This window comes from Amphiura filiformis, chromosome 19 (assembly GCF_039555335.1).
Source record: "Amphiura filiformis chromosome 19, Afil_fr2py, whole genome shotgun sequence".
Lineage (NCBI taxonomy): Eukaryota > Metazoa > Echinodermata > Ophiuroidea > Amphilepidida > Amphiuridae > Amphiura > Amphiura filiformis.
Window position 1 is genome coordinate 54,411,232 of NC_092646.1, and position 17,418 is coordinate 54,428,649.

At 36.4% G+C, this 17,418-nt stretch overlaps 1 protein-coding gene across 1 annotated transcript in view; it reads left to right on the forward strand.

The window, feature by feature from the left end:
* The window catches only part of LOC140141498 (G-protein coupled receptor-associated protein LMBRD2-like), a 29,306-nt gene extending 15,429 nt beyond the window's left edge, over positions 1-13,877 (forward strand). Inside the window, 9 exon segments of the mRNA XM_072163383.1 lie at positions 516-674; positions 1,146-1,298; positions 1,971-2,219; positions 3,099-3,232; positions 4,245-4,353; positions 5,137-5,341; positions 7,728-7,774; positions 7,776-7,905; positions 12,866-13,877. Coding sequence (XP_072019484.1) covers positions 516-674; positions 1,146-1,298; positions 1,971-2,219; positions 3,099-3,232; positions 4,245-4,353; positions 5,137-5,341; positions 7,728-7,774; positions 7,776-7,905; positions 12,866-13,110 — 1,431 coding nt within the window. The 3' untranslated portion in view covers positions 13,111-13,877.
* Positions 13,878-17,418: the final 3,541 nt, after the last annotated feature.

Here is a 17,418-nt window from a genome sequence, read left to right on the forward strand (position 1 = left end):
ATATCCAATTCTCGATCATGAGAGCCAACTTGGGCACGCAGTTGCATCGAGCATACTACGCAAAGACCACACACTTATGGCGCAAGCACATCTTTTGATAATTGTACAATCACTGTCTTTGGTTATGTTGTTTCACGAAAAGTAGACTGACACAACAGCACACAGCAGACCTGTACATCCTCTCATGATCAGGAGTTATATATTTTGCCTATTGTCTTAATTGATTATTCCTTCTCCTTTTGTCCAAGTGTTGGTTATTCCTTTTAATTATACACATAATTAGGGTTAGGTTAGGGATATGATTAGGGTTTGGATTGGGGTTAGGATTAGGCATAATGTTAGGGTAAGCTTGCACGAAAAAATTACATGAAGGATTGACCAGAGTCTTACGGTGAAAGGCGATAGCATATTGCTTGGAATGGCTATCAAAGTTATGAAACAAAGGCAGGTTTTGTGAACCAAAAGAACAATTGCCAAGTATTATTGTGTTTGTTTTAATTGGTTTTGTGTTTCAGGATATCAGGAGAGCATCGGATGGAGTACGATACAATCACCCATTGCGTAAACATGTCAATACCATCATAGATAAATGCCCTACAACATTCCAAGACTCACTCACAAAACACTTAGATGACTTCCAGGATTACGACACTAAAAGTGGTAATACTCTTATGGTAAGTAAATTAAAAAAGAGTCCGAATGATTTCATTAAATGTAAATCACATGTACACTTGCATGATTAAGACTCCAAAAGTAACAGTAAAGAAAGCATGTAACTTGAGACACCATCATGGCATCTTCATTCAGCTGCATTATAGTGTTATCCTTGTGTCACATGACCACCTGATGAGTGGGTCAAATGTCAGTAGATCATCGTAGATGGCGGACAGGTTGTATCTGGCATCCCTGTTGACTGACAGTAGGTGGATTGTGACCAGAGAATTGTAAACACTACGCTCAATGAAGACACTGGCGTCGCAAGCTACATCACTGCCAAACCAAGACTCTAAAAAAGGTAACTTTTTTGGCACATTATAAGTCTAATATTAGTTTACATGTTATGAAACATGTTTTTGTTTTGCCTTTTAAAAAGTTTTCCTCAAGTTATTACACTTGTTGCTTTTTATCTTTTGTGAACATTACAGGTACCGAGTGATAAAGAGTTAATCCGACTGCATAAGAAGGTGATCTTTGCCCTACAAGCCAAGAAACGTACAGACACACAGTGGGATGTACTCTTAACTAAAGCTTATCATCTGGAAGATTTACAAGAGAATGAAAACGATCATAAAAAGTAAGTGTTATACTCCATCGCTAAGTGACAAGCGATTGGTATTTGACCAATGAGGTCGTGCACTCGTCCCAACGGAACAAAAAAAGCTCTATCTCATTTGCTAAAAACTAATCGCTATTGCGATCAATTCAGCTTTAGGCAAAAAAAAAAAAAAAATTGTTTACTCAAGTGTATAAGACAGGGTTGGGTGGTCAGATGTTTCAATATCAACAAGTGATGAAGAATGCCTTCAAGTTGACAAAAGATTTGGGGTACCAAAGCCAAAATTGAAAGAGGGCATAATGGCCTTGGTGTCCTCCCTGAAAATCGAGCTCTGGTGATAAAAATATGGATACAACTTAAATTTTGTGTTGTGGTAATATTTTTTTTTTTTTTTTTGTAAAATTAGCCCTATTTGTTGCAAAAGTGGATTGAGTTTGATTTAAAAAAACAATCAAAGTAAAGCGAGTGACAAAATTGGCAATTTTTCATCAGATATTGGTGATTTTTAGGGTTATTCCCAGTTGGTGAAAAATGCCCCAACATGCCCGACCAATTGACACATCTTGTGATTGCCCATAGAAAACAAAGGAATGCAATTACAAATGTAGAGTTTAAAGATTTAAACTTTTAAAATGCATGACAACATTTTGACTGTGTTGGTTGTTACCATCAATCTTTCTTTTATCAATTAAAGGAATTCCAGCATTCGTTTGATCCGGAATACACCGGTGTTAGTCAGTACATCTGCACGCCAACAGTGGAGTGGTATTTGAAAATCTGGATGATGCCGACATGTCTCAAAGTATTTGCACTCTTGCTGGCCGTTTTCTCATTCATGGTGGTTTGGTCGGAAGTGACGTTTTTTAGCACCGATCCAGTGCTGTCTATATTTGCAGTGTTCATTGATGCAGCTGCTGGAAATTATAATTATTTATGTTTAGAAGTAAGTTGTTGACTTCACTTTGAAATGTTATACACAGGGCGTAGCCAGCTTTCTTGGTCAGGGGGGGCAAAATAAAATTTTTGGGGCACAGACAAAAAAAATTGCAGTTGCATCATACAATACATATAGAGACTGTATGTCTTTGAGCTTCCCGAAAAAGGCCTTATTGGGAAAAAAAAAGGTATTTTACATCATTTTCGCCCATTATCCTACTGAAAAAGGCTATATTGTTACAATGTGCGCGCGTAGCGTGAACATTTTTTGTATTTTACACTATTTTGGCCCTGAATTTGGCTAGAAAAGGGCTCCTTGCCCTTTTTTTTCCTTTGCCCTCCTGATTTTCTCTTTCATTTTTTGTCAGGGGGGCACTTTTTTCTTTCTTTTTTTTTGTCAGGGGCACTCTGCCCCTACTCTGCCCCCCTGCCCCCCCCTACAGTATCTTAATGAGCATTGAGCGATTTCATAGTTTTTGTTTGTAGTACTTCATGTAGAATCACACATCTTGTAGAAGCAAGCACTATGTTAGCAGGCCTGATATTTTCCCGATTTATATCGGTTTCCCGATATTTTAGAAAATTGTTTTAAAAAAATCATGTGTTTTTCCATGATTTTGTATTTAATTGAATACTTTGGTCCAAATACACTACCTTACAATTAGCTACAGGATTTGAGTCTAGATGCATTGAAAAAGACCTGGTATCAGGCCTGGGTTAGGAATCAAAGTTTGTCAAGTGCATGGAAATATTCCAGAGATACACTATTGCCCCCCCCCTCACCACCATGAGTGACACATAAACATGGCAGAATCTATATACTCTCCTAGTCAAACTGCTCCTTGATACCTCACTAACTGAGACTGTTTCTGTTGTTTGTTTGCAGATATTATGTTGTATTATAATAGCTTATTTATGCTGGTGTTCATACTACACTGTATTCAAAGTACGGGTATTCAACTACTATCATCTGGCGGCACATCACCAGACAGACGAGAACAGCCTCCTCTTCTGTGGAATGTAAGTACCAGTTTCTACATTTTATATAGGAACATTAGGTGCCTTCCATGAATGCATGTATACTTGATTCAGTTATGACCTTGAAACGTTTGTCACTCATACTCATCAGTTTACTTGACTGCATTACACAGTGGACCCTGCATTGTGATTCTTATATTGTAGATCACTGAAGTGTGGAGAAACTTACTGATGGGTGACCAGATTGACAGCCCCGCCCCCTCACCCACTTTACCCCATCAAAATGCAGATTTTGGTGTCAGGTGAAAGCTCATATTTTTCTTATTAATATATTGAAATTAGGCATTCCAAATCAATAAATTTCAGAAGAAATCATCAAAAAACTGTTGAATTAGTCTTGACTGTAGTATACCACGTTCAAGACTAATTGGACAGTTTTTGGATGATATCTTCGGCAATACACCGATTTGGAACTATTTGCTAATGAGAAAAATAGGATCTTTCATTTGATATCAATTTATTACATGATTATCATTAACAAAATACTGTAGACTACCAGTATAACGCTGTATATATGTCAGTAATTCCATAGGAATTAGTCACATTTACAAAGAACTTTTACATGCTCTGTTTGCATGAATGCTTGAAAGGGACAGCATTTTATGTTAGGGCCCCTATGAGGTTTAAAAAATTTCATTTTCCAAATATATCTGGTCACCTTCCTTTGAAGCAGTGCTGTTATTAAATGGGGCCAGAGAGCTAATTATTGATCAAGCAGGGTCTACTTCTCAGTTTTAAAGAAGGAATTTTGCCTTTTAAGGATAGAAAAGAGGAAATGGGTAATCGGACGTGTTGTGGGGTTGTTGGAAGCCTATTTTATGATGTCCTGTCTGTCGGCCTGAAATAATTGTGATAATTTAAAAAATCATGGAATATTAAAATTGGAAATCTATGGAAAGTCTGCTTGATCTGACTCAAATTAGTGGAATTTCAGGATGACCTTTGCTTTATCTTATGCGATACCAAACAATGTCCATTACTTGTTTGTTTACAGGATGCTGTGTCGTTTAACACCACCACTCTGCCTCAATTTTCTTGGTCTTATTCATCTGGATGGTCATGTGACAGGCAAACAAGATATGGTGGAAACATCTTATACATCTGTAAGTATACACTGATCACACGGTCATCTCAAAACGAGATTCTACTCGCGAAGTCAGTGTTGCGTGTGTGTACGCCTGTCAAACCAGGCTTTAACTGCCGTGTACGCTTTGCAAAAGCCTTCTGACGTGTTGCTCAAAAAGCGTGAGAAATAGAAATGCACTTTTTGCACATGCGTTTGCAGGGAGGACCTCGTTTTGGTAGCAAGATGGCGGATGTGTGCAAAGGGTGAATAGAAAGCCAACACTGTAAGAGTGTGTTCCATTTGGCAACATGTTCCACAATTATCTTGTGTCAGATCTAGAATGGAGGTTGATACTCTGTGTGCTGGCCATAGACTTCAACAAAATATCAAAAGCTATTTTAAAGGAAATGTACGGCAATCACAACATTATGTCTTATATGTTAGAAAAATAATTATCAAGCACAAATCACATGGTTTTAAACAAACTCATAATGACCATAAAAACGAATAAAACCAGCCGGCTCTCAACATGCGATATTCAAAATTCCGGCACCGAAATTGTCTAGAGCAATGACATCCCAATAATACAATGAAGGCTGACGACAAATGAGCACAAATACCATAACCATGCCAGCAATTTCTGAACGACATATAAATCGGCAATGACTTGACCAACCAAGCGACAGATGTAGACTCAAAAACGCTACACTGTTGCAACTTAACTGATGAGTATAAGTCCTTCCAATTGATGTCAAAATTGAATTGAAGGACAGATAAAAGTTCTGTGCATGTAACACATTTGACTTTATTCTTTCTGCAGATTATGGGCCGGCACTTGGATGTCCTGCCTTTCATGGAAAAGGGTTTTTATATCTACTACCCTATCACAGTGGTTCTGCTTTGTGTAGCAACCTACTTCCATCTTGGTAGTCGGTGTTTATCATTCCTTGGATTCCAACAGTTTGTTGGAGATGAAGACATGACAACTGACCTGATTGATGAGGGAAAGGAATTAGTAAGGAGAGGTAAGGCAGTGTGTGTATTTAAGGTTTGTACCATAGAAGATGTCTTACACTTCCCACAATGCATTTCTACCATTTTAATTTTCTGTACTGATTTGCTGGTACAACATGGATTGATAGTGACAAAAAGTACCTTGATGAACAGAGCACATCCAGATCTTGCAAAATATGTTTATTTCTTGACTATATATATATATCGACCCATGTTTAGCCAGTCTATTTTCAACACAAAAACAAAGGGAATCTGTACAAAGTAATAGGAGTGTCATTTGATGTAATGAGGTGATACATCATGCTGCAAAGAATTATGGGAAATGTAAGATATCTTCTCTTACTTGGTATGTGAGTTGAAGCAAATCAAGCAAAATGGGCTATTCCAGTTGAAATCCATACACCCCTATGGAAGACATGACCTTAACACACAGGGAGTGAGACCAAAATGGATAGCTTCATTAAACATCTACACCCTGTGTGGAAGATTAAGGTTATGTCATCCGTAAGGGGTGTATGGATTTCAACTGGAATAACCCAATGGGACAATGTAGTGAAAAGCTCATTTTCAGATTTTATATCATGTTAATTACCTTTTAATCACCTTTCATTTGATGCAAATATGAGGGGCAGTCAATAAATTTGTAGAACAAGATATTTGACAGAGTACCAGCCAAATTCTTCCTCACTTTTGAACATGGTCACTGCATACCTTAATGCATCAAGCTCAATTTTTCTTGAAACCATCTGTGTCAACAAAATGGAAGTCTTCTGATTGCTCCATGAGCCACTCTTCAGTGAAGGCTCACCAGCAAACCTGATATTATGAATGTAGGACTTAAAATTTTAAAATAGATTTCACTATAACTGCCCAGCAAACACAAAACGTTTTCGACATCATTCGCAAAAGGTTATAAAAGGTTGTCAGAAAACGTTTAAATGTCGGGTTATATAAAGGGTATATTAAGAGTATAAAACGTTTTCATAATCTTAAAAACATTTTTTGATAATCTACTGCTCAGCAAACAAAAATGTTTTACAAAAAATGTTTAAATGTCGGGTTATATAAAGGGTATAAAAACGTTTTAATAACATTCCAAAAACGTTCTTGAAAGTTTGATACAAAACATTCTAAACAGAATGTTATTTTGGGGTTGAAAAAATATTTTAAAAAAAATGTTTACCCAAAATATTTTCAATAACGTTTTAAACACGTTTTCATGACCTTTATATAACCCGACATTTAAATGTTATTAAAAGGTTTTGAAAAAACATTTTAAGAACATTTCTGTGTTTGCTGGGTTCAAACATTTTAACATAATGTTATTTAAATATTGACACAATATTTGGCAAAAATGTTTGCAAAAATAGTTTACAATAACATTTTTTGAAAACATTAAAAAATATTGTTGTAGTGTGTTTTCATACAAAACGTTTTAAAACGTTATCATGATCTTTATATAACCCGACATTTTAATGTTATTAAAACATTTTACCTAAACCAAAAGCCAAAATATAACTTATTTAAAACGTTTTTAAAACGTTTTTGTGTTTGCTGGGTGGAGACCATGCTTGGACCACAATATGACCCCTCTATCATGAATGGCAGCTTGACAAACTGAGAATGGGTACAGGACACAATCTGAGAACAGTCCCATTCCTGCCACCAATTGCAACCTTCTTCACTTGATGACTTGCCTCAATTTTGCTATCAAAATTGTATGATTATTTACAATTTTGATGAAAAGTTCCCCCAAATTCATCTGCTGCACATTGATTTTATAACCCAACCGGTGTGCTCATATCTGTTCCCACTCTGTAAAATTGTGGTTTTTACACTTCAGTCGTTTAAAACAAAGTCTCAGGTCATCATATGTTGAAATTTTTGTCATTTGGGGATATAACCTTCTACTCTTAATTGATAATAATGTATTTTCACTGTGAGAGTTCCATGTATGAGAAAATTGTGCTTGAAAGGAAATGCAAGGGAGGTATGTGTATCTGTTTTGATTTTGATGCACAAAGATTTGATAACACATGATAAACACTTGATAGTTAGCATATGTGCTTCCTATCAAGTGCTTTTGAAAACTTGCAAACATGAAGAGCCCCATCCACAAAAGTGTAAAGGGTTTGAGCACATCATCGATATACATAGTTATATACGAACAAGTAAACCTGCAAATTTGTGTCTCACCCCCATTAGCTCAGTTGGTAAAGCTCCCGACTTTGGTACAATTTCATGTTTTCAAAAGTGCTCGATAGTAAGCACATCAAGTGCTATACTATCAAGTTTTTACGGTATCTCTGGTAGTTCTGCTGAATGGTGTCTTGTTTAACTTGCTTGGTTGATTGATTCAATCCTTACATGCGTTTCATTTATCCTTAAAATATACAGACAGAAGGAAAAAGCAGAGAGCTATTGATAGTGAAAATAGAAAAAAGAAGCTTCAAGGAAAAATTCCACATCCGAGATGACCAGGAGAATGGCCAGGGTCCAGTGAAGGGGTCAAGGTTTGGCCGTAGCAGGGGGAGTGATAGTGATACAAGCAGGGCAAGCTCTGGGTCCACAAGAGGTAAGGAATAAGTTTTCTTTATTCGTAATCAAAATTCCAAATGTTCAATTTCTCACACAAGTTGAGCAGGTGGCCATATTGTGTGAACAGCCTATTATAATAGCATGTTGTGACAAATTTGTTTGTGTTATTTACCATTTCATTGATTTTGGCTAACAATATACTGTAGAATTCCATCAACAAGCAACAAGGTCTCTTTAGTCAAAAAACACTCATTTAGAGACATACTATGCTTGTAGATGAAATTCTGTGGTATTAAGGGATCTGCAATGAGCGTTTTGAGTGTTTCCACAGTATTTTTTGTGGGACATGAGAGCACATCAGACATATCGAATTGCATTCTGAATACGAAGAATGTCTTTCTGATATCAAATAATTTTCATTTTTGAAATTCACGATATAATACAAATTTTATGACAAATAATTTAAATTCGATATTTTTCACATTTTTGATATATAACAGTCCTCAAAGTTAATTTTATAAATCTAATGATATATTCTTAAAGTGTATGTAGCTGGGAGGAAAAGCAGGCGATCAATTGAAAATTTTGACCTTTCATATTGAAGATATGGATTTTTTTTCCCAAACTAATTTTTGTCCCAAACTAAATTTTGACGAAAAGTCAAAATTTTCAATTGATCGTCTTTTCATCCCACCTACATACACTTTAAGTATAAATCACCAGATTTATTAAGTTAACTTCGAGTACTGTTAAATATCAAAAATATCAATTTTTAATCATTTGCCATAAAATGTGTATTGCATTGCTAATTTCAAAAATCTAAATTATTTGATATCAGAAGGACATTCTTCGTATTCAGAATGCAATGATATGTCTGATGTGCTCTAATGTCCCACAATAAATACTGTCCAAACGCTCATACCCCAGCCCTTTAAGAGATGCCACAAGTATCAGGTTTTCTGAGTGAAACTGAGTGGCATCTCTGCAGGGTTCGGTTTTTGCCGGCAAAAACCTGTTTTTGCCGTTGCCGGTGGCAAAAACTGGCAAAAACCTGTTTTTGCCCGGTTTAAACCGGCAAAACTGGCAAAAACTCACATTTACTCAAATATTATAAAGTAACAGAAATCTCATAAACAGTAGCACACAACCTCTAATTAATGAATCATTCAACATATTTTTTGTCTCATTAAGTCCTTAAAATGAAAAGGTTTTGAATTTGATATACGCCACATTTCACTTGAGTAATGAAAACGCATACCTTTAATATCTTAGTATGTTACTTATAATTACAAAATCTGGCTTTGTTACACTCAAAAATTTTTTTTTGTAACTTGATAATTTGTTTTGAGATGAAAAAACTAAACTCTAAATCACTTTTTTAGTTTTTGCCATTTTTGCCGGCAAAAACTGTTTTTGCCAAGCGGTTTGAACCACTGTTAAAACCGCGGTTTTTTCCACCTGTGGCAAAAACCTGCGAACCCTGCATCTCTGCTATTATCAGTTGTCATAAGCATTTTGTGATTTATGTGTTGTAATACCCGGTAGTTAGCTTCATTCATAGTGATCTGTCTGTATTCATTTAGAGGTTAATGACAGAATAGAAATCAATGTGCGCCCTGAAAAGTTTATATTGGCCCCATGGTGAGTTGATAAACCTTGTCTCTGTGGTCCCTAGCCACAAAGTCAAATTATATGAGCCCAGAGTTCAGAGGGATATTGTATTGTGTTATTTTTATTATTTAATCATCTTTATTAACCAAAAGAAGAAAAATATATATCCCTAAGATCAACTGAGATCCATACCGATCTCAAGCAAGGGTTAACACAATTACAAACAGCAAATACATATAAACAATGAGGAAATGCATCATGGCGGGAAGAAAAAGTTATATGACTTCTTGGACATTCCACTTTGGCTCATGTCTCAAGTTGAATATTGAATACGATGACATGAGAACAGACTTGGTAATTTGGTCTTTCAGTACCTTGAATTTTTGGGAGTGTTTTGTATACTTTGCATAAAACACCTACAAAATTAAGGGAAAGCTGGTTTGCAAATGTGCATATAATGTTAATATAGAGCGGCACAATAATATGTAAATCCATAGAGGTGAATTCTGAGAAGAGCATTCAGGGTGGCAGCCCATTTGTTGGATGGGTTTATTATTTGGTTTCATAGAGTTGACATGCCCAATGTGTAGTACCCATTCCATTGTAGTGATAGAAACATTCCATAGCAGTGTCAGTTGTGAATAGGCATGTATGTACATGATCCACCAGTGGAGCTTCTGCGACCCCTACGCAGGACTTCCGATAGTGGATTATTATCTGCGCACGGTGGACGCAAGGAATCCACTGACGGATTTTCGGCGCACGTTATGTTTTGTTTTTTAAACATGAAACTTGATGCGCAGAACTGGAACATATAGGCCCTTAATAATATTTCATACTTTCTACCATTTAATAATATTAAATCATAACAATTCATGAGATGATTAAAAGCGTGCGCGAAAATCCGTCAGTGGATTCCCTGCGATCGTGCGCAGAATTACTCCCCGGGGGTATATACGGAGGGGAGTTTCTGCGCACGTGCGCCGAAATCCGTCCGTGGATTCCCTGCGACCGTGCGCAGAATTACTCCACTGTTCTGACTCTAAATATATATATAATATTTCTTACTTTCAAAGTTATTTTTTAAACATGTTTTTAAACATGATACTTGATCATAGAACTGACTATAAACATATAGGCCTAAATAATATTAAATCATAACAAAGAATCGTGCGCCGAAAATCCGTCAGTGGATTCCCTGCGACCGTCGCGAGAATTACTCCACCGGAGCTATATACGGAGGAAGTTTCTGTGCACGCATACCGAAAAGTACGACTGTGGATTCCCTGCGACCGCAAGCGCAGAAAAATTCCACCGTTCTGACTCTAAAAATATATATTTTTTTAAACAAGTTATTTTTTAAACATGAAAAATGCGCAGAACTGAATCTAAACATATATGCCCTAATAATATTTCATACTTTCTACCATTTAATAATATTAAATCATAACAAATCATGAGATGATTAAAAGCGTGCGCCGAAAATCCGTCCGTGGATTCCCTGCGACCGTGTGCAGAATTACTCCACCGGAGCTATATACGGAGGGGAGTTTCAGCGACGTCCCGAAAATCCGTCATTCCCTGCGACCGTGCGCAGAATTACTCCACCGAACTATATACGGAGGGAGTTTCAGCGACGTCAGCGCCGAAAAATCCGTCAGTGGATTCCCTGCGACCGTGCGCAGAATTACTCCACGGAACTATATACGGAGGGATTTTCAGTGCATGCGCCGAAAAATCCGACTGTGGATTCCTTGCGTCCACCGTGCGCAGATAATCCACTATCGGAAGTTCTGCGTAGGGGTCGCAGAAGCTCCACTGGTGGATAGCTTACATAACTCGAATAGGTGTGTATGACAAATAGGTGGACCTTTTATAACTCATACAAAGATTCTTGCCATTTGATTGACCAATTACTATTGATTATTTTTTTCTATTTTTTCTATTTTTAGTGGCAGCTGCAAAAATACTTAAATTTTCCATTGCACTCATGCGCAGCTATACCATAGCAATGCTGACAAATGCGGAGAAATATAGAGTTTAGATGGTGATTTATAAAATTGAGTGGAAGAAAAGGAATTTATATATGAGTTATATAAAACAAATTTGGAATGTTTTTATCCGTTCAATGGAAACAATATATTCTTTCGGTAAAATGTGGACTGTTCCATTCAATTCGGCAAAAGCTAGTTGAATGGAACAATATTAATCCACATTTCACCTCCTGAAAATATTCTTACCATTGTACTCATAAACATTCAATATTACCACCTGTTTGTTGTCTACTGTGCACAAAAAGTATCCAAACACACAAGACGTTTTAAAGACACTAAATCTAAATTATAGAATAGTGATAGATAGATGGAGAATTTTGTTATGCGTACCCCATTCAGTATGGTGAGACTTCATCCCACTAAGTGATACGTATTTGAATGACCAAATTTGCATATTTCCTCCTTCCAGGCAATTTCCGCTGCCTATTGTTACAGGTTCAATCTAGCTTGACAGATAAAATTCTTTGATCTTTCACCTACAATATGCATGTTGGGCTTTCAGTCTTTGATAGCACCATACATTCTGTCTTCTTGCAATTTTTTTAACGCTCATTCCACTGTGTTCAATATCTTTGTGCTTCAAGAGAAAAGTCAATGTAAATATTCGTAACTTTTTGAAGACCTCTTTTCTATTCAATTAAAGTCATATTATGCCGAATGAGGTATCAAAATACACAGAACAAAATTCTCCATTTATTGACTACTTTAGTTTTAGTGTCCTTAAAGGGAGTCTCCTGCAATCACAACATTATGCCTTATATGTAAGAAAAATAATTATCAAGCACGAATCGCATGGTTTTATTTAAAACAAACTCATAGTGACCATAAAAACAAATAAAAACATCCGTCTCTCAACATGCGATATTCAAAATTCCCGGGCGCCGAAATTGTTGAGTGCAATGACTTCCCAATAATACAGTGAAAGCTGACGACAATTGAGCACAAATAACCATTATGTCATCGCACTTAGACAATTTCGGCGCGGGAATTTTGAATACCGCGTGTTGAGAGCCGACTATTTTTATTCGTTTTTATTGTCAATATGAGTTTGTTTTAAATAAAACCATGTGATTCGTGCTTGATAATTATTTTTCTAACATATAATTATTATGATTGGCGGAGACTCCCTTTAAGAAATGGCTTTTGTTTGGATACTTGTTGTGCTCATAGTACTGCTTATATATGAATGACAACTACTGGGTTATGACTGACTAATGATGGGCTGATTTACATACTGTTATTTATTTCCATGCATCCATACAGTGCCTGCTCCTACTTCTCAGAATTCCACTGTCAGTGCCATATCTTTTCCTTCCCAATCTACACCTACAGTGAAATATACCAAACGGGAGCCGGATGATTCACAGATCGAACTGCTCCGCGACAGCGAACCCATTGACTATAACGAGGACAGCATGTCGGAGTATACGGACGAATTGACCAGTTCGTCATCTTCGAGGTCGAAACCGATCATGGGGAGCAGCGGAAGGAGTTCACGTGGCGGAGGTTGGCAATCGGATTCGGACAGGGATTTCTTGGGGAATAAAAAACCAAAAGGAATTTTTGATGATGTATGATGACTTCTTACCAACTCTTTGCAAGGTAATCAGTATGATCTTCCTAGCTAGGATCACGCATGTTCCACACATTCCACGGATGTAGAATCTGATCCTCAATCAGGCTGAACCCCAGAAGGATGGTATTTCAATTTAAAAATGATCACCTATCCTCGGCAATTCAATTGAATAAACACGGCAGGACGAAGGTTGTTTATATGACACAGTAGATGTGTAAACTTTGTGCACATCTAAAATGGCACTTTGTGTTCAGTCAGTTGAATTTCTGAGTATCTTAGGCGTATAAAACAGTGTCATATAGCTAGCAACCGTGGACCAATTTTGGAATACCCGCACACTATCCTAACTATAACCCTAACCCTGTCCCTGACACCTCAGGGTGAACGGTTAAACCAGATTATGGACTTATTGAGCGCTATAGTTGGCTGCTGAATCCTGATGTATTATGGTTACATGATGGGCAAACCTCAATTCCTAACTAGGACACTGATATTAAGTCATTCTATGTGCATAATATATTTTGTGAAAAGCATCAAGAATGATAAGCCAAAGTAATATTTATATCAACTCCAATAGATGTTACTGCAGTGAGTAATCTTGACAATCATGTGTGCTACCAGTAGGGCTGATGTGACAAGCATGGACCAATTGTCAACAAAAAGCTAGTCATTAAAATATTAAGAGATAATTATGCTTTATAATATGTACGGGTGTAAATAAATGGTTATTTGTCTAACCGTTTAAACGGACCACAATCCGGTCGGTTAACCGTGTAAACGTATGTTTTTTTGGTTTTTTTTACGTTTAAACGGTTAGTGATTTTCCTAAACGGATACTGCATTTTACGGTCGGTTAAACGTGAAACGTGTAAACGTAGACACCCTTAATAATATGTTAAGCTTAACATCGCCATTATTTACCATGAAATAACTGCATCAGTCTTTTATTTTCACTCAACCATTGGGTTATTCCAGTTACAATTTATACATCCCCGCCTCCATTGAAGACATGACCTTAATCTCCAAACATGGAGTGTGAATTTCAAATAAGAGTTACTGTAAAGGGCAGCTCCATTTGAAATTTACACCCCCCATTTGGGAGATTAAGGTCATGTCTTATATAGGGGGTGTATGGATATCAACTGGAGCGGTCCATATTAATTGCTCCATAAGTTTGCTCACAGTGGTTTGCTAGAAGCCAGTGGCGGCGCCAGGAAATTTTTTTTTCGGGGGCATTAGGGGGCAAAGTGAATTTCAGGGGGCAAAATCAACAAAGTTTAGCGTAAAATTACCGTAAAAAGTGGAAATTTTCGTAATTTTGGGTTTTTCTGGGGGCAAGAGTTCTGACTGGGGGGCATTTACCCCCTCATGCCCCCTGTGGCGCCGCCACTGCTAGAAGCAAACAAAAAAGTTGACATTACGGCCCGTTTGTGGTGGACGGTCACATATTGTCATAATTTGTTACCGTAAATGCAAGTCACATATATGTTAGTTTTGACATTATACTTTGAGAGCATTATTATATAGAGCTCCAAAGTGGAAAAAAAAAATTATTTTAAATTGTCAAGAAGTTATTAGCAAAGCTTGTGACATTGATATGCTAATCCAACTTGCAGTTGAAAATTAATATATTATAATTAAATAAAAAATTGTGCAATTTTAAGTTTTAATTTTTCAAGTATATAGTGCCTTTTTCAGGTTAATAGAAAAGGTCAAAGGTTATTTTGGAAACTTTAGTTACCATGATAAGACAGTGTTGCCAAATCAAAGTCACCCAATTTTACAAGGAATTCAAAAATCCCCCCCCCCCCATTTTTTTTGACAGTTTACTGAATTCAGCAGAGAAATCACCTATAACCCATACATATTTCGAACACTGATGTCAGCTCAATGAAGTACACAGTGTCCAAACTTCAGCAACTCAAAACTTTTCGAACATCAGCTAAATAGAGGGAAAATACATTGCAATTTCCCACATATGCCACTGTGGCCTAATACTTGCAAAAATAGCCCAATGGTAGGCAAGTCATGTCAAAGTTTTGAGCTGTGGTAGATGATTGGGTGGCTAAACTGCAGGTATTGGCAACACTGTGATCAGATTCTGTTTTTTGGAATAAAGCAAAAGAGAGATGATTAAACAGCTCACGTTTCACAATATGTGATGCGATCAAGCAAAATCAGTCTGAACTCTGAAATATTGATTTTGAGATATAACCAAACAAAGGAAGTATATCTTTTTGTTTCCTTTTGTTTTGGAAACTCTTTAATTACTCATATCTTTGGAACTTGTTGTTCAATCTCAATACAGTTTTCTGCAAAATGCAGCGCTGTAAATCCCTTTTTACTATCCTATAAGAAACTGAACATTTAATATTTCCGAGTTCCGACTGATTTTGCTTGATCGCATCACATACATGTATATGGACATTGTATAGTTAGCGTAGATTATACATAGTTACTAAAAAAAGATTTATGATGCTTGAACAGCTTTGTCGGATATTTGATGTATATAATGTCAAAGGTCACGGTTTCTTGCAGTTACAATCTCTATGCTAATGTAGTATAGTATTCAGTTCCAGAGGCCACAGTTCATAATAATGACTCGCTGGCTGAAGTTATAGGGAGATGAGAGTAAGTGTATGCTTTAATTTATGAACATGTAAATATTTATGAGGATAGTACTTAATATTGTAGATATTTATAATTTAACAGGTGCATATTTATATTTAAAAGCATATTTATAAAAACCCACTTCCATATTTTTTTGAAGTTGATAACATTTGTGAAGTATGCTTAAAAGTGAACAGGGAGACCAAAAAAGTTATGAATTTGCTTAATTGTACATGTAGCTGTAAACCAAAATAATTTTTCAACTGCTAAAATTAACTTGAAGATGGAGAATTCATTTTTCCTTTCAACTAATAAGTAACTATGGCTCAAATTCTTTAAGACTTGTAGTGTATAGTAAACTGCTCACAGAAAGTGTCGTTTATACTTACAGGGGCATTGTCAGATTTTTGTCCCCGCCAAACAAAGTTTGGAAAAAGGGCAATAAAATGACCTCTGTATGTCGGGGTGCGCTCCTGCAATATACAGCAAATGCATGCTAAATGCACTTGCTCAAAACTGCGGACCATACATGTAAAAAATACGGTCAGCAGTCGATTCCGTTTCATATCACATGCACAAATAATCTGGCATTTTAGTCCACGGTTAGGCGATGAAAACCCTATACACGTCCGTGGTTGGATAGCAATACACAATGTTCATGGTTGGCGGTGAACACATGCAGGGGTGGGTGGGGGTGTGTGTCTGATGGTTGTGTGTCTGTGCAGAAAATATCAACCTTCTTCAAAAAGAATATGAACCCATGGCTTCTTTTGTTGATTTTACCCAGGACATTATGGCCCTTGGGTACATGGGCATGTGTGAGGTCAAAGGTCATCTAGGGCTCACTTGATGTCATTTTGCAAATATGTTAATTTTTTTTTACGAACCACAAAATCTTGAGAACTGCCCTTCTGGCGGGGATACATTTTATGCACAACGTAATTCACTAACTTAATCATTCATATTGTGTTAATTTTACACCTCAATTGAGGCCTGTATCAAAATTATCTTTAGTTATTTCCAAGTTGTGTATACAATTTTACAAATACAAGGAATTACACCCATTTCTTACTATGCATTCCAAGTGTGAGCGTGATTATGTTTGACATTTTCATTTCTATTATTCTTTCAAATATTAGACCTTCCATGTTGAATGCCAAGAATGACCAGTTTATCTAGCTTGAGTTTCTTGCAAATTATGTACAGTGTACAAAGGTTGCCATCATTCTGTTAATAATATTTATTATATAGATATTGTGCATTTGTAATAGAAACACTTCCTGTAACATATTCATATAGTATTAGCAAATGAGACCAAAATGTTGGTTCACTTTGAATAGTGACTTCAAGAAGAGGTAAGAAATAATGTTTGTAATAGCGCTGTTTTGAGAAAATTTATACTTTGGTCCAGTTATATCAACCTATTGATTGTAAGTCAAACTCATGGGCACAAAAAGTGATGTTACACTTAAATAAGCGGCAAGATCTTGATAATAAATCAAGCAATAAAATAATTATAAAAATTTAACACGAATAGATGAAATTATTCTATGTATTTTGATACATTCCTTGCCACAATGAAATGTAATTCTGTCACTTTGTATCCATTGAATTGTCAAAAGGTAGCGTTTTGTTGATTTAAAATGGTAGAGTTTGGTTGAACCAAAATGACTTTCATAAGCACCATGGGCGGTTAATG